Below are 21,181 nucleotides of genomic sequence, written 5' to 3' on the forward strand. Positions count from 1 at the left end.
CATATTAAATTGTTCTGTTCATTTTTAGCTTCTTGAAATTTCAAATAAGATTTTATATGATTTTAAAGGAAAAAATTTATTTTACCCTCTGAATCCTTATCGCATGAATTATTTTAATTTGTACGGAGTTGCAATAAAAAGAAAAAAGCGCTGAAACAATTATTAACAACATTTTATAAAATTTGATTTCAAGGTTATCGGAGCGACTGATCGGGATTTTTCTGACTTTTTATTAACTCAAAATCTAGATTATCAATTTTGACCATTCTTTGCAAGCTGATTATAGTGGTCACTTAGTATTTATATAAAATAAAATCAAAGATCAGTGGTGTCCTTGAGGAATGGTCAAGTTAAGTCTATGAGAGCAATTGAAATTACGCTATCGCGCGAGTTTTGAATTCTTGTTCCGTAAATTAAAACTCGGGTTGTTTTGTTTTCTTTTGATCGACTTTTAAATCACAATATCGCTCCAGTATGTCAGCCACGAGTGGCTTAGTAATTACAAGCGTGGTAAGATACGATAGACGCAGTGAGAAAGTATGACCCTGGAATGGAAACGGATCAGTCGCCGCGGCGATTTCGTACGCGTCGCATAGCTCGTCCGATGTTATACAAAACATTTTAATAAAAAACAATGTTCGTGCAAGACAAAGCGCAGACAATAAATCACGCGAAGAATCTCGTTTTAAAATTTTTTAAGAATTACCATCAGTTGCACACGGTTACCAAATATCGTTGATAATTTTTTTTTATTCATGGATTCGTCCATTTATCGATGAAAGTGCATTAGAAAAACTGAAAGCGTGATTTAAAGTGTAGAAAAACAAAGATTATACAAGCATCTTGTATTTACTTATAATAATCCCTTAAAAATGTTTTGCGTCTTTAATTTATTTTAATGTGATTGCTACAATGCCAGTTCACTGTGAAATTTTAAATGTGATTATTTGAATAATTTTTCACAGATCAAAGATTCCTTTGGTGAGTAATAAATTACAAAGTGCAGTTTCCATTCGTGACTGTGCACGCTTGATTAGAAATGATATAGGATGTGTATACATGTATTTATTTATTTCCATAGGATACACAGTTTTCATAGCGTTGTATACGAAGCGAGATGGAAACGGATCGCGACGATGCAATTGTCGATCCAACAGTGCGGATGATAGACGAAGGTTGTTCGATTCATTTGAGAGACGATGAAGATTTTGTTAATCCTCAAGGACGCCCAGTATCTCAGATGCACGTCGAGTTCGACGATCTCTCGTACTCGATCTGTTACAGTAAAGGCAAGTTGTTTCGGTAGCGTCATTTTTTCCAGACAGAGAAAGTCGTGTCCTTCGCCACTGGAACGTCAAGTAATCGTATACGGGGTTCGTTGCATGTTGATTTAGGTCATTGCGAAATTGAATGTACTCGATACAAGTCAAAATCGGGAACGCAATAATTATTTTTTTTAATTTATCAACTGCGTATTTTTGTACATTTTTACTTTAATCAATGTTTTTCACGTCCTTCTTTTTTTGTTCGATTATATTTTGTAATATTCTTCGCTTATCTCAAGCGATTATTTGTATAAATTGTTAATCAGAATTCACTTCCTGATAATACGTGGCTAACAGGTCAGCTACAATGATGTTAAACGTGACATTAAAGTAGAAAATAGCTTCGAGTAAACCTTAGGCCAAGGATGATAACGATTTATGCAAAAATTGTCGATTATGAATCAGATCATTAACACGAATGCACTTTTAGCTGAAGTACAATAGAATTATGCGCATTTGAACCAGTGATATATCTATTGGAAATTCTCTATATTATATAAACACATACTATAATAAAATTTTGCATAACAGGTTTCTTTTGTAACCATGCAGTACAATAAAAAACAAGGATCTATGTTCTATAGGAAAAACAAAGAAGATTATGGAGAACGTGACAGGATGTTTTCGACCGGAAAGGTTAACAACAATCGTTGGCCCATCCGGCGCTGGCAAGACCACGTTGCTTCGGATAATATCTACCCTGAAATCTAGCAATGTCCAGGGTTCAATCACCGTTAATGGAGAGGAATGGAACGGTGGCGCCTTTCGAAAGCAATCGTGTTATCTCCCGCAAGAGTTCGCTCTATCGCCATTGCTTACCACCCGAGAAACGCTTTACATTGCCGCGCGTTTGAAAATGCGCGGGAATCTGGATCGGCGCGCTTTCTGTTTGATCGTGCGTTGATTTAAATTTCTTACATGTAATTATGTATTTCTTCAATAGGTGTTACATAAAGAATTTATATTTATAAATAGGTTACAGAAATAGCTGAAAGTTTGAATTTAACAAACTGCTTGGACACAATGGTGGAAGATCTGAGCGGTGGAGAACGGAAGAGACTAGCCATTGGAGTTGAAATAATTACAAGACCATCCGTTTTGCTACTCGATGAACCAACAAGTGGATTAGACAGCACATCTTCGTATCAGGTCTATTGTAGTGATCAATAAACTTAATTTATTCAGTAATGCATTGAAAAAGGAATACTAGTTGTCTACAGAATAATAATTTCCTTGAATAGGTAATCTGTTTGCTGCATAAAATTGCTAGAGGAGGTTGCACAGTAGTTTGCGCAATTCATCAACCGAGTAGTAGAATGATATCTCAATTTGACGACTTATTGGTATTGCACAAGGGAAGATCTTATTACTGTGGTAAATGGGATGATGTCCTAAGTACCTTTAACGATGCAGGCTACACGTGTCCGCAATTTTATAACATATCCGAGTTCGGTGAGTCGTTTGGTAGTAATAATAATGTTAATTTGAAATTGAAAGTTTCATTTGCAGTTTTGGAGGTGGTGACGAAAGAAAGGGGCGGAGATTTGAACAGTTTGTACAAAATTAATCGGGAGAAATATTTGCAATGGAAAACGCATATCCAAAAACCCAAGGTTGTAACGACAGCTACAAAATTGGACGGTTTGAATAACAAATCAAAGCAATCACGTATTTGGCAAGAACAGAAGATCCTGTTCTTAAGGGCAATGATTTGTATTAAACGCGACAATGTGCGTATTCACCTCTACAAGCGCACTTGAAAATCTATTTTTCATATTTTTGTTTCTTTTTTATTTTGTCTTAGACTTTGACAAAATTGAGATTCGCGGCTCACTTGGTAGTAGGTTTTCTACTAGGCGTAGTATTTTATAATTCTGGAATCGCTGCTAGTAAAGTTAACAGCAATATTGCTTGCATATTTTTTATTTTGCTGTTTTTATATTTTTCCAATTCTATGCCCGCTGTGCAAATATGTAAGTTTTAATTTTCTTTTTTTATTATGGAACCAAAAGTACAAGGAACAAAACTAATTAATTTATTATTTTCTTCAGTCCCCATAGAAGCTGCTGTTTTCGTGCGAGAATACTTAAACAACTGGTACCATTTAAGATCTTACTATTTTGTTAAAGTTATTTCAGATTTACCATTGCAAGTAAATATGTGCGGTACTTTTCTATTTTTTAATCGATGTCATTTCTAACGTTATCAATTATTTTCAGATTCTTAATCCTTCCGCGTTCATCGCTATTGCATATTACATGACTGGCCAACCAATGGAGAGTCACAGGTTTTTTCGTACTTGGTTAATTTGTGTATTGACAACGATTCTTGGACAATCTTCGGGAATGCTCGTTGGCGTTACATTCAACACAAATGTAATCAATCATATGAATCATCATCCTTCAGAATACTGATTATTATGAAGCATTCTATTAGCATGCTCGTTACGCAACACATTGTACTCTGAAGAGATATATTTATTATACCCTTATTGTGATTTTATATAACTCAAGATTTTCTAAAATAATTTTTCAGCTAGGAGTATTTTTAATTCCCGCCGTCAACATGCCCATTATCCTTTTCGCTGGATTTTTCTTGAAATTTAGCGAAGTAACGTTGTACCTTCAACCTTTATGTGCCATAAGTTTCTTCAGGTATCATTTCAATTAATTATTTAAAAAGTGTTACTTGTTTCATTTTTTTTTTTTTTTTTTACAGATACGCATTCGAAGGTATTTTACAGTCAATCTATGATGGAGGTAGAGAAAGATTACAATGTGATGAAATTTACTGTCATTTACGTTCTCCAAAACAAATTTTGAAAATGATGGATATGCCATCAGTTTATTATTCCACCACTGTACTAGCTTTATGTATTTGGATAGTTTGTCTGCAGGTTTGTACGTACCTGATACTTAAATGGAAAGCTCATATAGCTAAAAGGTAATTAATTTTTATTATGTTAAATATAATGTGTTCTTTTTTTTATATGGAAATACTCTAAGAGTATGGTGCTAGCCAACTTTTATACTATTAGAAATTAACAGACAATATAAATGTAAAAATTTCATTTTTTATTTTAAAAAATACACATGAATTGTATATAATCATTGAGAATCGATAGAAAAATATTTACACACATTTCTTCGTTATATAAGTTATTCGACTAAGAGTTATAAATAATTTTTTTAAATCTTCTTTTATATACGAGCATATACAATATTACAAAAATATATCAATAAACACTACCCTACGTTTTGAGTCTTACAAGTAAATTTAAGTTCTCATTTTCGTAAATTAGGAAACTCTTTGAATTGGGAACTTGAAATTACAGTTCGAGCTTTAATTATTATATAACGCTTGTTTATATGTAAAAAATATTTTCACGCTAAACTGAGCAATCTATTCCGCATTCCGCATAGGCACGCGTGTTGCGATAAACATTATCCGTTCTTATATAATTTGATAAGGAAAGGAACATATTTCAATATGTTTTATCAAATTGAACACATGTACATGGTTAAATTAATTTGTTAACGTACTATATGTTTCTGGAAAAATTAATGGAATACTAGTTATTAAAAATCACGCCTAGTTTGCAGTTACAAATCAAGAGTTATAAACGTACGTTTTTGGAAATGAATGCAAGTTTATGCAAATACTAAATCCTCGAGTGACTTAATACCAAGAATTGAGAAAACACAGCAGTTTGTTATTAATCATTCGTTAAAATTATAATTGCTTATTTGATAAACTTTGAAGATAATATTTCTATTCTTCAGATTTTCGTTTATAATTCTAACAAACTGTTAGTGGTTCCTCATAGTCACATGGAAATAGTATCGAAGCTAATTAACAGCATTCTTGGTCCCATCAATATAAATACACTAATAACGTAATTGGAAATTAACAAAAATTCCTTACATAACTATGAGTAGTAGAATCTTTGCTTGTAAACGCGTGCATTGATCATTGATTTTTCTTGAGCAATTTATAAATATCACTTTGAAGGATATCGTTTAAGAATATCATTACCTTGCATTTATTAACCTTTTACGGTAGAACTATTGAAAAAAAAAAGATCTTCAACCGTGAAAGATTAATACCAACATCCAAGATTCTTTAGCATATTAATATTCAAGAAATTATTAATTTTCTTATTCTTTTTTTAATCAATACCAGACATAGATTATATACTGTTTATCAATCACGTGAAAAATTGTTTGTTGGCGAGGAATGAAAAATATTCTAAATCTAATCAGCGGATTATTTGGCTTATCGTACAGATATAATCTTCCATTTAAGGAGGAAATAAGCTGTGCTCCGCGTTATGATAAGTATCGTGATTAGTGCCATGATGTCGTTCCAGAATTGATCACCTTCCATGGCAATGTCGGAGAGGAATTTCGATGGATACTTGTAATGGCAATAGCCGACTGTCTTCTCTTTGCAAGCTAACACGGGTCTGTCGTACCCGTATATGGCACTGATGAATCTACAAATGATATAAATCATTAATTTTCATACAATCAATACTCGAGTCTTATAGAATATTGATAATACAAATATTACCCTTCCAAACCGTATCTTAAGCAACTGATGTATGTTCCCCATTTCAGATAACCAGGTATATCCCTTAATGAAACCCCGAATCCTGAGAACATCATCAATGGCACGGACAAAGTAGGCCCTATGAAAGTTCCATTCTAAAATTCAAAGAATTTTCTTTGAATCTAATCGCAGTTAATAGATATGAAACATGTTAGAATAGAAATATCCTTACAACTACGTTACATACTGCTCCAATCATAAGACCAATTCCTTGACCAATAAAAACTACTAATAAATTGATTGCAAAGAACATTGAGAATCTCGTGGTTTCTAATGGCTGAGAGGTGATGAAATATACAATTAAAGTGAAAATTAAACAACAGAATATTGAAATTGGTATGTCAATTAACGTCGTGGCCGTGTAGAATGCCTTCAAGCTATACCATCTGTTAAAGTGTTCTTTCAACAGGATACTCATCTGCATAGGAACTGGAAAGGTATATCAAAATTAATTATTAATTAAGAGATATATAAATCAATGTTAATTACTTACAAGTAACCACGGTGAGCATCATTGTAGTCATCAATTGGTGTATAAGAATAGAAAACAGAAGATTATAATTATCTAAAACTCTAGAACCGTCTATTCCGGTTTCGACGAACACCGAACTGAGGATAAGGCCGACGAATATGTTGACTAGTATTCGTAAGTGTGTTAAAGTCTAAAACGAAAAAAAATAGAGAGGAATTGATTAGAATTCGTAAAAACCAAATAGCAACATAATCCTTGGCTAAAGTATCCATTTGAATATGGAAATAATTGCAAATAAAATTTTAACATATAAACAAGTTATGGAAATGAGGAATAAATTTTGGAACCTGCATTAAATAATACATTGCTTAAAATATTCAATGAATCGCCTAACTGAATGACATCATCAGCAAGGTATCTAACAAATTAAAAATCAAATAATTAATTACTGAGACTTTAATCATTTTCTTGATTCTCTAATGAACAGGATAGTTTCACTATTTACCGTGTCTCTTTTGCTCATCAGAAAACCCCTTCCCAACAAGATTTTAATTTGATGCGTTAAGGAGGTCGCCTGCAGACTGTTGTCACCTCCATTCTTCTTGAGAGGATGCAATGCTTCGAAAGGTAGAAAGAAAACAACATCAGCATCGTAACAGATTACTTAAAAATCATTTGATGATGTTCATATACCTCTTAAACCAGTTGCATCTATAAGAGTACTAGGATTTTCAAACCACCGTAAATTCTTGCCATTTTCTGATCCTGATAATAACAACGGTATTTTATCTTCTCCGTATTCACCGCAGGATAATTCGATTACTGTAAAAACGGAAATATACAAATGAGAGATGAATGAATTAACACGTTAGAACGCCACAAGCTGTAATTATTAAGAATAGAAATAGTTAATTTTCAAATTTCAAATTTTAAGCATTTTACATTATATGTACCATAAAAATGTATTACTTAAAATAATGTTTTTCTATTGTTTTCTTTTAATTATTCAGGCATGTGTAATTTGCGGTGACAGTCACCGGCGACCCCCATGGTGTTCAACGTGTTAAAGAAATGTATAGTATGTTTAGAAGAGATCATTTTATATACCGTAATCGGCTGGATTGTGATACATTGGACAGGGCACTTTGATACTCTCCAAGTAAGGAAGCAATTGGCTGGTTGCACCGTGGTACAAGCATTCTCCTTTCGCTATTACGTACACCTATATCGTGTCCAACCATAAATAATAATAAGTACTAAAATTCTAGCTAACAATTTAATTAAAAAATTAAAGGAATTTGAATTCTCAATGTAGTTGTTTATAAAATCTGTTCGACTTTTAAAATTTTATATGATTTCAGTTCAGGTCGACGCGAGTCAGATTGGTTTTTATTCAAGTGAATATCCTACCAAATCAAAAAGCTGGAAGATAGACGCGCTAGGCTGATGAATCGTGCAAATGATTGTCCTTCCTTGTCGCGCGAGCAGCTTCAGCAGATTCACTACTTGCATGCAAGATGAACTGTCCAAACCCCTGGAATAACAGCATAGATGTTCGATACATTGATTCAACAGTATGGTATAAAAAGAATTTGCTCGACAATAATAATAAATCAATGTTCACGACCAAGGAGATACCCTGTACGGAATATCACTCATCGCAGTATTACACTTACGTAGTTGGTTCGTCGAGGAACATAACGGTTGGATTATTAACCAACTCCAGAGCGATAGACAGCCTCTTTCTTTGACCGCCGCTTAATCTCTCCGCTCGCGTGTTCATATGCTCATAGAGGCCTAGCGTTACCAGTATCTCTTCAATCTGAAATATGAAATTTCTTGTTAAGAAACAAGGTCACAAGATTATTATAAAGTAATATGTTATTAATTGAAAAGTTAAAAAAAAAAGGTGCTAAATCAAGCTTATTATGAATTAACTTTTTGATTAAAACACTCTCCTGTTTCAGAAGTTCATATCTTATCAAACGTTCCAAATTTATGTCTGTAATACAATTAACATGAGATGCACTTTAAATTATATTTACATGTTGACAAATCGACCCCAATAATGAGCCACCACTTACTATCGTTTCCTTTTCGTATCTAGGAATACTTGTGGGTAGCTTGAGGTCAGCTGCGACTCTCATGTTCTCAACGGTCGTCAACAGAGGTTCCAAACGATCATCTTGCGTGATGTACGCGCTACACCTATGATAACATATATGTAAATGACATTAACGTTTAATTAATTTAAATATTTTGATCGGTGGTATTACAGGATGACTCAAATTTTCATGGTGTACTTGATTTTTGAAACATCCTGTACACAGCGAAAGGATTAATTAGAAATTATTATGCAAAGTAGGTCGATCATTTCTTTTCTATCTATTAAGCAAATCTATAAAGTGGTTTCAAAATGAATAACAAAACAGAATGCTTTCTACAAAATATTAATCGTGTCAAGAACGTTTTAATAAGCGAACAAGTTTCCAAAACACAATTTAAATACTAGAAACATAATTTTCTGCTCTTCAGGATAAGCAGCACGGTCATTTCAAAATCATTGATCTTTCCTGTCGCAAAGATTTAGGAAGGAAATTGTATGCATAAGATCATTTGGTCAAGATCATTTTCTTGAGGTCATTGATATTTTTCATTAAGTGCGACCAATATGTTATAATCTAAGAAAGATAAATTCATTTCTGCGCGACATACTGACGTTCAGATGACCTCAGGAAACAAAATACCATGTTCGGTCAAAAGATAAAAGCGTGTAAACCTCGTGGTTCTTATCGATGACATTAAAGCAATTGCGGAAGAAAATGGACCTTGAAAATGATATGATAATTCTACCACCTGTACTACTCTACTATTAACAATAACATCTGTTCATTATACTAACACTAATTTTTTTTTTGTATTTTAGGCTCGCAGAATATCAAACGCTAAGAAGATTAGATCATCCGAATTCTAGGATTACATTCTAGACGAGCTACTCTATATTTCCTTTCGCAACACGAGGCTTACTTTCTAAAAGAATTCATCTGTCGGACGCGTCCGTTAATGTGCACGTTGCCAGTGACCCCGGTTATCCTGTATCCCGACAGGACATCCAGCAAAGTTGATTTCCCTGCTCCGGATGGGCCCATTAAGGCGATTAAGCGTTTCGATGGAAGTCTTCCATTGATCCCGTGCAATATTTCCTTCTGACCTGCAAGAACAATCCCAGGTATGACTCGTTGAATTGAAAAGAAATTATGTAACGATCCTAGCTGTAACTGATTGTACGTTTAGAAACAACCAGAAGCCTTTCACCGATATGCAAAACCGATGTTCTCGTCGTATAATTTATCAAACGTTCCAGGGAACTGACCTTTCCTACAACCCAAAGACACCTTGTAACTTATGTTCTCGAACATAATATCAACCGTGTCCGCAGGATTGGTTTCCATGAAACGGGTGGTACTGTTCTTTTGTCCATTGTCTTGCTTCTCTTTCACCGGTTCTTTAACGGTGCTATAAATCTTTTCGCCGGTCGTATTCGTCTCTTGGCCGCTGCTCGCTTCGTGCATCAATACCTCCATCGTCGGGTATCCTCGTCGAACGCCGACCAATTAGTTGAACATAGAGCGTACTGTAGAACTGTAACAAGGAGGAGGAAGGTCATTGTTATGCGAGAAGCACAGTAGGCAGAATTATTTGAATTATGAATCTTATTATAAATTGTAAACTGAATAGTAATTAATGGGTTGAGCGGCGTTCGCGACGTATCGCGTATTCGATTGTTGAGGGTTTAATTTGCGGCATGCAGCGGGTAGACTTAGACAGGGCGATCCTCTCGCTAGGGGACGCATAGGAACTGGCGACAATTAATCCCTTGACCGCACCATGAAGACACACAGAGTCGTCTCGGCCTCTTTATGGTGCGGTCAAGGGGTTCATTGTCGCCAGGGTTCCTTTGTGTCCCCTAGCGAGAGGATCACCCTGGGTTCCTTTGTATCCCCTAGCGAGAGGATCACCCTGGGTTCCTTTGCATCCCCTAGCGAGAGGATCACCCTGGGTTCCTTTGCATCCCCTAGTGAGAGGATCACCCTGGGTTCCTTTGTATCCCCTAGCGAGAGGATCACCCAGGGTTCCTTTGAATCCCCTAGCGAGAGGATCACCCTGTAGTAGCGCACCGTATTTAGGGGATGGATTATCTATAATGATCTCGAGTGGTTTCCAGGTGTAAATCGCGTTCCCTAGCGAGATGTTTCCAATAAGGAAAACTGCGAAATTTCTAATACAGCGGAAGAAATTCCTAATAGAGAAAATAGCGGACAGTATTTTTCGCTAGCACAGCAAAGATAAACGCAACAACGTCGAGCGCGAAAGAGTATTTATTTCATTTGCGAGCAGTAGGTTAGATGGTAATTAAATTTACTATCTGTCGAGCGTCACATTTCAATGTAACTCTAAAAATAGTATAATCCCATCCTTGAACTGATCATTGTTAAAGTTATCGGACTAATGACCAGGTATACCCTACTATCTAAACATTTCTGTAACCTGAAACAGGTCCTGCATAAGTTCAAATCGATGGAATTCTACCACGTTTACGATGTTTTTGACAAAATATCTAAACTGGTTTTTCTGAACTGCTTCCCCGCTATAGTCTGGTTAAAATCAATGACATCGTACAAGGCCGTCGAAGAGTAACCCTCTCGTGTTCATTCTGTTTCGCTAATTCGTTTTCCGAAAACCAATCAAGGAAAGGTCACTTGATTTCCTTATAAGCATCTTATGTCCGTTCGGTGATTATATAATTGAAAATGTAATTGATAACGATTAACAGGTACAAAGTGAATCTATTGCGTATTCTGATGTGCACTTCCTGTGTAATTTCGCGTGTCGAATTGAAGCAATAACTTGAGAGGTATCGGATAGAACATCGGCTATAATTATATGTACGTAGAAAGACCTTGAATGGGAATTTCCAAATGAGTCGCCAAATAATTTCATAGTTATTTACGTAATCTGTTATTCATCGAACAATCGGTAGACCAATATATATAAAACTATCTGGGACTAGGAAATTTTATGTCCGGGTCGACAAAAATGCTTTCGATCGAAAATGGTTTTTATTTATTGAACAAACAAATAATAAGAACAACGGTCAATACAAAGATCACCGATTTTCTTATCTGACACTCTCGATAATCTAAGATATGAAATAACGATGAGAGCGATTGGAATTTAATGAAAAATTGTGTTGATATTTAGTATCGAATAATTACGCGCTTGGATTACGTGATCACTGAAAATTTGATCTTTGTAAATCTCCATTGATTGACAATGCGGATCAACGTGATAAATTTAAATCTTTTGATTGATTTGAATTCTTCGCATTGTGTAGAAGACAAAAAAAGGTGTAGATTTTATAGTTGTCTGCGACCTTGTCGGTAAGGTTGCACAAAAAATATAAAGACGTACGAAAGGACCATTCTAAAATAACAATAATAGTCAGAACACGTAGAAGTGTCTTTAGAATGAAATTCAAAAGATTCTTTACCATTGCAACGTTTCGAGATTTAAATACCAGCGATTCGATTCGAGAATCTAACCTATAACGTAATCGCAATAAGCATACTATCATCGCTATGTGATGTCATTTGGGACACTAAATCTAGACTGCTTCCGGTAGATATTAGAAGTTAGCATTAATTTTGATTCACATTAGAAATCGTGATGCAAATATTAATTACGTTGAAAGTGTCAAGCATTAATTTATCGTTTACTTCGAAACTTCGAATTTAACCAGTGAAGTCGAAACAATCGATCGATTGCATTCGAGACTCGAGAACTTTGATTCGATACTTTTCGACAGAAACATTTCTAAGTAAGTGGTAACCGGTCTAATTCTTCTTCTAATTGTAAGTAAAGTTGCATAAAACAATTGATAGCAAAAATATAATCAAAGTATTTCATTTAATTAAGTCTACAGCTGAGAAAAGACAAAGGTTACTGGACTTGGAACTTTCTGTTCGTATTTTATCGAAACACGTGCACGAGTATTACGTCATGGAGAATGAACAAAATCCACATAAATCGTATATCAGAGATCCTTCTTGATTATCATAATTGCATACTTAATTTTTCCCTGAACACTGACACCGAGGATACAGCGTGAAGAACATCCTGTTATGACTCGACAGATTTCAAGTAAATTATAAAATTTTTTTTTTTATGAAACTTGCAATTCTGGTAATTGTATAGGCGTTAATGTGCTATTTGCTAGCTTTAAGGATATTATACAGAACAGGACTGATCAAAGGTCGAATAAAACGCGATTCGTTAACAAAAAATATTACGTTAACGATAAAAAAAACGTAGCTTAAATAAAATTTGTAAAATTAATATTGAGGCTTGTATAACTAATTTAGATTTGCATTTACCTCGATTAATATTCAAATAAACAACTTTTCTTGCGTTCTTAGACGCAAAATCGTTTTATGGGGTCCTTGGACCTTAGGGGACCCTAGGCGGCCGCCTAATCTGCCTAGGCCCAGGGCCGGCCTTAGCAGCTGCCTAATCTACTTAGGCCCAGGGCCGACCCTGGTATAAAAGAAATTAAGGAACCTTAATGGTATTCTGCATCAGATACAAATTGTTGACGATTAATATTTACCTGAATTGTTCTCTGATGTACAGAAGACAAAGAAGATTGAGAAATGCGTGTGGCATCATTTAAGAGGACATGAACGACATTGAAACAGTTGATCGCTGAGTAAACTTCCTCAAAGAGAACAAAGTGGACTATCTGCGCGGTGATAACCGTAATCTTGTTTATGGAATTAAACAACCATCATTGTTACAGAAAGTAACAGAACTCTAGTAACGTCGATCGAAGAGCTTCGAAACTCTATCGATTTGATTCGTCGAATAAAATACCGGCCGTCCAATAGGATATATCAGGCTAAAAGCAGAGATACGAAGGAAAATAAAAAGCAGAGAGGAACAACAGTTATTAATTATCGAGCATAATTCTGTTCAGCTTCCGACAATCCGCAGCTATTGGATTAAAAAATAATGAAATCCGCTCGTGCAGAAAATTTATTGCTCGCTTTGATCGATCCATTTGTAAAGCAACGGTTGTGATTTATAACGATTGGTCGAAGTACATTACAAATCTTATCGGACGCTATGAATCAGCAATGAAAGTCCAGTAAAAATTATTATGAAGATCCGAGTTAACGCATTTAGAAGGGATAACGTGAATTCAAGTTCAACGTTTCTCTTTGTCGACACCGATGATCAACGAATCAATATTCCCTTTTTACGTTAACTTTACGGATGGATAAAAAAGTAGGCAGCCATGAATTTTTAAATTTTTCTTGCAACTCAAAGTACGTTCCTATAGCAACGATTATCACTAATTATTCTGATTTATTCTACTTAGATACATAGTGACGTTAAAATACGCTAATGGTACTAAATGTAATAATAATTTATGCAATTGGTAAGATCAGGGCCGGTCCTGGGCCTAGACTAGGCGGTCACCTAGGGCCCCTTAAAGTCCAGGGCCTCCAAAAGTTAGTTATACAAGCTTTAATATTAATTTTATAAATTTTATTTGAGCTACATTTTTTTATGTCATATGTGTAAAGGGGCTCCCGAAATTTCAGGGCCGACTCTGGGTAAGATACGTCGAACATTGTTCGTTTATTTTTGAAAAATTTCGGTTCTTTTTTTTCATGGTAATGTTTCCATTTCACGAGAATTTATCTACTGTTCTTCTAACAGCCATTATCTACCGCTTTCTACAAAGATTTACACAACATTGCATTTATTCCGTGCATCGTACTTTCGCTCGGGTCATCGGAACGAACACAAAGTTAAATGACAAGGAGGGTTCTGCAAACGGCTCTGGAATACCATCATAACAAATCTGTGATTCATGGTCCGAAAGAAGAATAATTAGCTGTAACTCTTTTATCCTAGTGGACGTACATGTACAGTGAGTCAAAAAAGTATTAGAACATCCAACATTCTTGCAATTAAAGAAACGCGTATCTCGTTGCACCACTGATTATACATTTCAGTTGCTTTTGTTTTATTTTATTCATTGTTCGATTCAACATAATCAATTAAAAATGAAAAGTCATTATTATTGGTATTTATGGGTGAAAGCAATTAATAAAAAGTAATAATGTTTTTATAAACGTTCAATGACTTCCAATGAATATCGAACACATTTTTGTTATCTAATTAATCCAATAATGATACCTAAAAAAAATTAACGCCAATGTTTTGTCCAAAATTTGTATGGTCATGTATATTTATCACGTACAATGAATGCAACGCATACATTTACTTCTATTTGCTATATTAGTCATGCAACTTTTTGCGAGCTACTTGAAACGACTCTTGTCCCCAGTAATGGCTCGTTCATTTCTTGACTCACTGTATCTAGTCTTAGAAACAAATCGACAACAACGTGTCATTACATTGAATGAATAGTCTAGCGTATATTTCTTGATTAATACTGTTCAATGAAAGAAATACGTTTGTGGAAATTACATGAAAGATATGTCACCTGGTTACTTTCACTGAGGTATTAAATAACTGGAGTCTGTATATGTAGGTTAAAAACTGCGTGAAAGTAATTGGCTTCCTCTGGATAAAAGAAATTTTTTCTTAAATAATGTAACACATTGGCAATAAGGAAAAGAGATATATTTTCTATTTTTAAATTTATGTTATTTACATTTATTGTTAGTAAACTATACGTCATGCGTATCATTGTAATTAAATTAAAATTACGATGATAATGACTGTACATCAAATTAAAAAGAAGTCTTGATAAACTTCGGATGATTTGAAATACACTTTGAAATGGTAAATATTAGCTGATAAGCAATAATTGTCAATATGTGATCTCGTAAATAAGTAATATTGACAGAAATTATGTATAATCAAGTTTACCAACACTGAACAAGGACATTACATATTTATTTGGCAAATATTTACACGAATGAAATTTTGGAATATTAATTGGCTGAACGATAGATATCAACCAAACGAGCAAAACAAGTGATACGAATCAATACTTTCCACTCCTTTGAAATCATTTACATTGCATCCATTAAAAACATAGAGAATTTTTTTTTCTTCTCTCCATTAGTCATAACTACTCCATTACGCTTTATTAACATTTTTATTACTACATTAATACGATGAAATGAGTACAAGGTCTTATTAGAACATTTTTTCAGTATTTTTTTGTCTTTGAAAAAGAATCTATTTTAAATAACAACATTTGTACAAAACAATCGGATCAGTTGATGGGCTACATTAGTCTCTTCGATACGAGGTTTCACTATCAAGCAGGAAATATACCTAACTTTATATTTTTATCTTATGTGTATTTCTTATAAAAAACGTCATCGAGTGATAATGATTCGTAACAACGAAAAACAAATTAAAGAGTGTTGCGATCCAATGAATTTTTCAATAACCCCTTTTAAACGCTTTCGTGATAACGTAAGTGATTAACAAAAATTAACAATCTACAACATAGTACTCGATGCGCGCAAAGTTCAATTAGTCATTTTCACGCAAGCGCACTGTTGAATCTCGATCTCGATCTTGATATCGATATTCGCTAATTGATTTGCAAACGATATAAGGGTTCGAGTGGTCCTCTCATAGTTCAACATTTTCAAAATCAAAAATGCTACAATAAATAAAGCGTCTCTGCATAAGTCGGTCATAATTTGCTCAAAATTCGAGATAAGCGTGCGATCTCCATCGACTTCCTTGAAAGGTATTAAGAAGTAGGACAGCGTGTATTAGGAACAAGGAAGGACGATGTCGAATCATTACCGCGAACGTATGATGAAACTTTTACTATCTCTCTTATGAAACTATAAACAGCCAACAATTTTCCTAAATTTCAAATTAATTTTGTTGGTTCAAATATTTCGATCGATCGATAGGGTCGATACTTAAGATGTTTCGATATCTTAAGAATTCAATGCCGCTTAACCTATTCGACCGTTCGAATATTTTTTAAAGCATGAAATATTAAAAACATTTCGATTTTCTGTGTAATATTATTGATTTAGTTAGAAGAGATGAAACGAAACCTGTCATTACAGCAGGTCATTCACCCCTTTTTAGTGAAAGTAGTCGCGAATTTTATCATTAGACTTCGACAAGTAATACCGCCGCGAAATCGAATCGATTTATCTCGAAGTATGAAGTATTATCGAACAAAGCAAAACAAGTGTGTCAACCGGACACATTATCAAGAAACAATCAATTTACTTTGTGAAATAGTTTAAAATTATTCTTCCCTAGTGTATTGCTTAATATTTTCCCGAACTATGACACTATTACGTACATATACATTAATTTACTCGAACAGACGGAAACGTTGATTCCGTTCGTTAATTGCCATTAGAATGACAAATAGTTATATCAACGAGAGTTCATTAACTATTTGAAAAACAAGACATTAGTGTTATAAATAGTATCTACTTAGATTTCGACGTCAATTGCACGCGTATCGAAATATCGATAATCGAAATCGATAAGATTTACTTCGAAGTTATGAATCGTTCTTCAAATAGTGTCACAATATTGTACAACTTTGATAAATACCATTTCGTTCGGCTGCGCCTGTTTACGGTTTGGTCTTTGTTCGTGATTATTCAAGCAGAAACAACGTGGTCGTAAACATATGCAACTAACACTAGAAACTTTTTTTTTCAGGGTATCGTGAAGTTACTTGCGCTTGGTGGAATCCCCCCGAAGTTATCAACGACAAAGTACGCACTTACCGTAAAGAGGGTGCAATAGCAGCAGCTAATCTTTTCCTTCAATCTTTCGCTTCAACCTCCACCGTGAAATGTTCTTTCCTACACAACTGTTTCACGGACGATAGATAAGTGGTACGAGTCGCGTTCATTCAAACGGCCGGTGTCGATTCGAACGCGAGCTTATTGCTGCGAAAGCGCGGGCAAAAGTGTCGTGGACATGACCACATACGAAAATTCACTAAAAATACCATAGAGGGCCTGACATGCGCGAGATCCGAACCGCTTACTACAGCCGATCGAATACTGCACTCGACACCGCGTGTTCTCTCCCTTTACTACCTCCTTCTATCATCGCTTTATTCCCCTCCCTACGTCTGATCGACAACATCTCGCCCCCTCTCTGCATTTCTTTTTTTTTTTTCTTTCGCATGACCACTTCTAATCCCTGCTTTGACACATTATTTAACTCGTTAATTCTTAGATAGCTCTCTGATATAAACAAAAACACATGCGAGCAAATAATTGACGCTTTTGCACCCGCATTGCGTACAAGATTGTCAACAAGTTATCGTCAACTCGATCGGCAACATTTAAATGCTGCAACACACGATAACGTAGCCGCTTTTAGATCCAAGCAACAAACGTGTCAGTTTGTGTCAGTACTAAACAGGTAGCAAAAGAAAACGTTGCATGTACTTACGTTAAATATGTATCCTTAACACTAGATTGCCGGATGGCACATATGGATTACAATGAGTAATTCGTAGCAAAGATTTATTTGATTCATTATGTTTTTTTACTGTGATATTTCTTAACGTGTGGTTTATGCAATATATGAAAACTGGAAACATGATACACATTCATTTTTTTTTGCACACGTTTGAAAAAAATCTGCTGCGTAACATAATTGCAAGTTACATTGCCAATTTGCAAGTAAAGCGGTTTGAAAAATTGGAACGTGATTAAGGAAAACAAAGTTTTTTATTAATTAATGTAAGGTATTGTTTTAGCTTATTCTAATAAAGATTAATATTGCGCCTGGATATACGCAACCCGCCTTGCACCGACGTAAGGGGGTGTTGCTATCAAGGGGTTTCTGTTTTTGGGTGAATTATTGAATCAATTTGTCTCTAATTTTATTTTATATACATGTAAAGTGGATATACCCTTATCATAGAAGTATGCTAATATCTGAAATAATGTTTTTCCAATAATCGAAGAAATTGAAAGTTTCATGATAGTCGAAAGTCAAAAATGACTCTGCCAAATAGTAATTACAGTTTCTTCGATATCATTCGCTAAAAGTATCTAATAAATTATTGTAGGTTATCGATAATTCAATGGATTTAACGATCCGGTTTCTCTAAATCTGTTAAATTAACAATGCTAATTAAATGACCTCATTTTGTTCCATGATTGTCATTTCCAATATTCTTGTTTTGCAATTTAGTTCGCGTTTGATTAACATTCAAATGGTTTTCGACCACGTTCAGTGTTGTCTTAATAAAAAAAAATTATTTCTAAGTAGAGAGCGAATAATGTTTTAATTGTTTAGAAACTGCTTCTAATTGTTTGTTCAATTACAAGTACAAGTTATCCCAATCTTTCGATGAACTATTTATAACATCCTCATTTAATATATTTTTCAAAAGTTTAGGAGCAAAAAACTTGTATTAATTGTAGATGAAATCGGAATAATACTGCTATTCGAGTTCAAATAGCAATACAAGTTTATCACCGATTTCAATGAACTTGAATGCTTATGTAAGATATCCGCATAAGAAGGAAAGTGCTCTTCATTTTTTTTTTTAAATCAGCAATTTATTGGCATACGGTTATGCATCAAGTTGATATTCCTCTATGTCTAGGTACAGTTATAATATAATATAGGTTCATAGATATGTAATCATTTATTAATTAGCGAAGTTGATATATCAATGACTTGTATTTCTGGAAAGAGCATTTTAAACAATCTTATCATAACAAGGTACAAAGGTATCCTCTTGATTAAGGGGGATTAAGAAAATGATTTTTTCTATCTTTTTATTACTAATATTTAGAAAAGATCATGATCAATTTTTATTGAAGTTTTCCAAAATTTGTCACTGTTTAAATTGGCACCTTTTATGTGTTTATTACATTGAATTCATATTTGATTCAATTATCTATTACATTGGATAGTGTAATGCATTGAAATGACCGAACGTGCCTTTGTCATCCACGAGGTCAGTATCACAATGAAGTGTGACTCAGGATGACCATTGACCCGACCTCGTGGTCTTTCAACGTTACTTTTTAACCGAAGGATATATGCGCAATGCAATCGCTAAATTAATCGCTTAATTACTCAAAATTATTTGTTTTACGGGAATTTATTTACATGTACTAATATATCACCGTGTAATTATGAACTGAAACGCATAAGACAGTTTCATGCTTTGTTATTTAAAGTTAACAGATATTTATTCATAGTTGTAGGTCATTAATAAAATATACAAATTGACAGAAGTCTCATTCACATTGTAAATAATATTTATTCATCATCTTGTACAACTGTTGTTTTTTCAGATACATAGAGACCGTCTAAGAACTTTCTAATATCCTTGTTCTTTACTGTTGTAGACTGCTGTATAAGCGCAGCTGAAACGAAAATTACCCATTAATATGATAACATATTCAGTTTGTATATTTATTAGAAATCAAATGCAAGAATATTAATATTTACCAGATCTAGAGACATCCTCTAAGGAATTTCCTTCTATTATCAGTTCATCCTTTTGCTTGGCTGAATTTGTGACGGTCACACCAGGTGCCATTTTTACACGTCGGATGTATTTTTCACCCAAAAAGTTACGAATTTCAATAACTGTGTTGTTTTCAGTTGTAACACAGTTAATGGGAAAGTGAGCATATACAGCTCGCATTTTGTATTGGTACCCTCTAGTCACTCCTTTCAACATGTTTTCAATGTGAGAGCAAACTGTGCGAACAGCAGCTAATTCTTTTTGGTTCCAAACCATTTCTCCACTTTCAGTAACCTTGGACTTACCATCTGAAAAGAGGTCAGAAATAAATTTAAGAACAATATTTAATTATACTGCTATTTCCTATTATCATTATATTCGTCAGATACGGATTTATCATCTATGAAAAAATGAAGGGGAATCCAAGTATCATCAGATTATATGTTAAAATTAAATATTTCACTTGTTAACATATCTACTTACACGAATATCAAGTGCAAGATGTTTAAAAGAACGTTTTAAAACACCCCTTGGTCCTTTAACAGTAACCAATCGGGATTTGACTGTAACAGTCAATCCCTCAGGTATTTTCACAGTTTGATTTGTTACGATTTGCTTCATCCTGTAATGTACCAGAAAATATTATTTAGAATCGCATCCTTAAAAATGAAATATTAATTATACTTTAGCATATAATTTTATTTTGCAAGCATTATTTTATACAGTTTTCACTATGTGAAAATTTGTAGGTTATGTATGGTTCATATAACATCAAGCTGTCAACTACTTAACAAATTTAATATAAAGAAAACAATTGTATTTCAATTTTTGAGTGTACAACTCTCAATGCAAAAATCAACTTTTAAAATTAATTAAACAAATATAATTCTATTAAAATTTTAATTTAGAAAAGTATGTTTACAAGTATTAAAAAATAAGGTTAGATTTCAATGCATATGAATAAAACCAACACCTCTTTTCAAAAATAATACTTAGCCTTGCTTAAATATATTGAACGATATTAAATGGCATAAATAATATGGCATAAAGTTTATTGCATCGCTAGATTGTTGTGGATTTCACAAAGTATCTTTTTCGTATAAGATTACATTACCTCACGCACGTTACGGGATGACCGGAAAAGACCGAGGCGCTGTGGAAGCATGTCTGTTACCACTTTGAGCAACTAAAAACATAGATTAGAAAATCATATTCTCTTTTGTTCCC

At 34.0% G+C, this 21,181-nt stretch overlaps 3 protein-coding genes and 1 long non-coding RNA gene across 5 annotated transcripts; 2 read left to right on the forward strand and 2 right to left on the reverse strand.

The window, feature by feature from the left end:
* Positions 1 to 506: 506 nt before the first annotated feature.
* Positions 507 to 9,429, forward strand: LOC114870993 (ATP-binding cassette sub-family G member 4-like). The gene is made up of 12 exons (XM_029176340.2): positions 507 to 981; positions 1,082 to 1,289; positions 1,910 to 2,220; positions 2,301 to 2,474; positions 2,567 to 2,777; positions 2,835 to 3,055; positions 3,130 to 3,298; positions 3,377 to 3,477; positions 3,545 to 3,700; positions 3,861 to 3,979; positions 4,044 to 4,268; positions 9,335 to 9,429. The coding sequence occupies exons 2-12, from the start codon at positions 1,118 to 1,120 to the stop codon at positions 9,393 to 9,395; spliced, it is 1,920 nt and encodes a 639-aa protein (XP_029032173.2). The 5' UTR covers positions 507 to 981; positions 1,082 to 1,117; the 3' UTR covers positions 9,396 to 9,429.
* On the reverse strand, positions 4,379 to 17,321 carry LOC114870992 (ATP-binding cassette sub-family G member 4). Of its 2 annotated transcripts, none has more exons than XM_029176338.2 (13): positions 17,232 to 17,321; positions 9,782 to 10,050; positions 9,436 to 9,619; positions 8,493 to 8,616; positions 8,085 to 8,230; positions 7,819 to 7,942; positions 7,516 to 7,630; positions 7,102 to 7,230; positions 6,914 to 7,026; positions 6,430 to 6,598; positions 6,109 to 6,365; positions 5,898 to 6,031; positions 4,379 to 5,820 (listed from the first exon to the last, which is right to left on the reverse strand). In XM_029176338.2, the coding sequence occupies exons 2-13, from the start codon at positions 9,990 to 9,992 to the stop codon at positions 5,601 to 5,603; spliced, it is 1,926 nt and encodes a 641-aa protein (XP_029032171.1). In that variant the 5' UTR covers positions 9,993 to 10,050; positions 17,232 to 17,321; the 3' UTR covers positions 4,379 to 5,600. The 2 variants fall into 2 exon arrangements, with proteins under 2 accessions (XP_029032171.1, XP_029032172.1); XM_029176339.2 differs by lacking the exon at positions 17,232 to 17,321 and adding an exon at positions 13,076 to 13,161.
* LOC123987806 lies at positions 9,553 to 19,800 on the forward strand. The gene is made up of 2 exons (XR_006829409.1): positions 9,553 to 9,637; positions 17,164 to 19,800. It is a non-coding gene; the product is annotated as an uncharacterized LOC123987806 (long non-coding RNA).
* Positions 19,725 to 21,122, reverse strand: LOC114870994 (60S ribosomal protein L9). The gene is given in 5 exon segments (XM_029176341.2): positions 19,725 to 19,850; positions 19,936 to 20,217; positions 20,220 to 20,262; positions 20,438 to 20,576; positions 21,069 to 21,122. Coding segments are annotated over 4 exon segments (570 nt in total). The 5' UTR covers position 20,576; positions 21,069 to 21,122; the 3' UTR covers positions 19,725 to 19,743.
* Between the last annotated feature and the right edge of the window lie 59 nt (positions 21,123 to 21,181).

The sequence above is a fragment of the Osmia bicornis genome, chromosome 5 (genome assembly GCF_907164935.1).
Source record: "Osmia bicornis bicornis chromosome 5, iOsmBic2.1, whole genome shotgun sequence".
Lineage (NCBI taxonomy): Eukaryota > Metazoa > Arthropoda > Insecta > Hymenoptera > Megachilidae > Osmia > Osmia bicornis.

Coding starts and splice junctions, on each gene's coding strand:
- LOC114870993 (XM_029176340.2), top strand. CDS start 1,118: ATGGAAACGGATCGCGACGATGCAATTGTCGATCCAACAGTGCGGATG. Junction 3,056..3,129: donor TTTGTATTAAACGCGACAAT/GTGCGTATTCAC, acceptor ATTTTGTCTTAG/ACTTTGACAAAATTGAGATT. Junction 3,980..4,043: donor TGTGCCATAAGTTTCTTCAG/GTATCATTTCAA, acceptor TTTTTTTTACAG/ATACGCATTCGAAGGTATTT.
- LOC114870992 (XM_029176338.2), bottom strand. CDS start 9,992: ATGGAGGTATTGATGCACGAAGCGAGCAGCGGCCAAGAGACGAATACG. Junction 9,620..9,781: donor GTCTTTGGGTTGTAGGAAAG/GTCAGTTCCCTG, acceptor TTGTTCTTGCAG/GTCAGAAGGAAATATTGCAC. Junction 7,231..7,515: donor TCACAATCCAGCCGATTACG/GTATATAAAATG, acceptor CCGTTTTTACAG/TAATCGAATTATCCTGCGGT.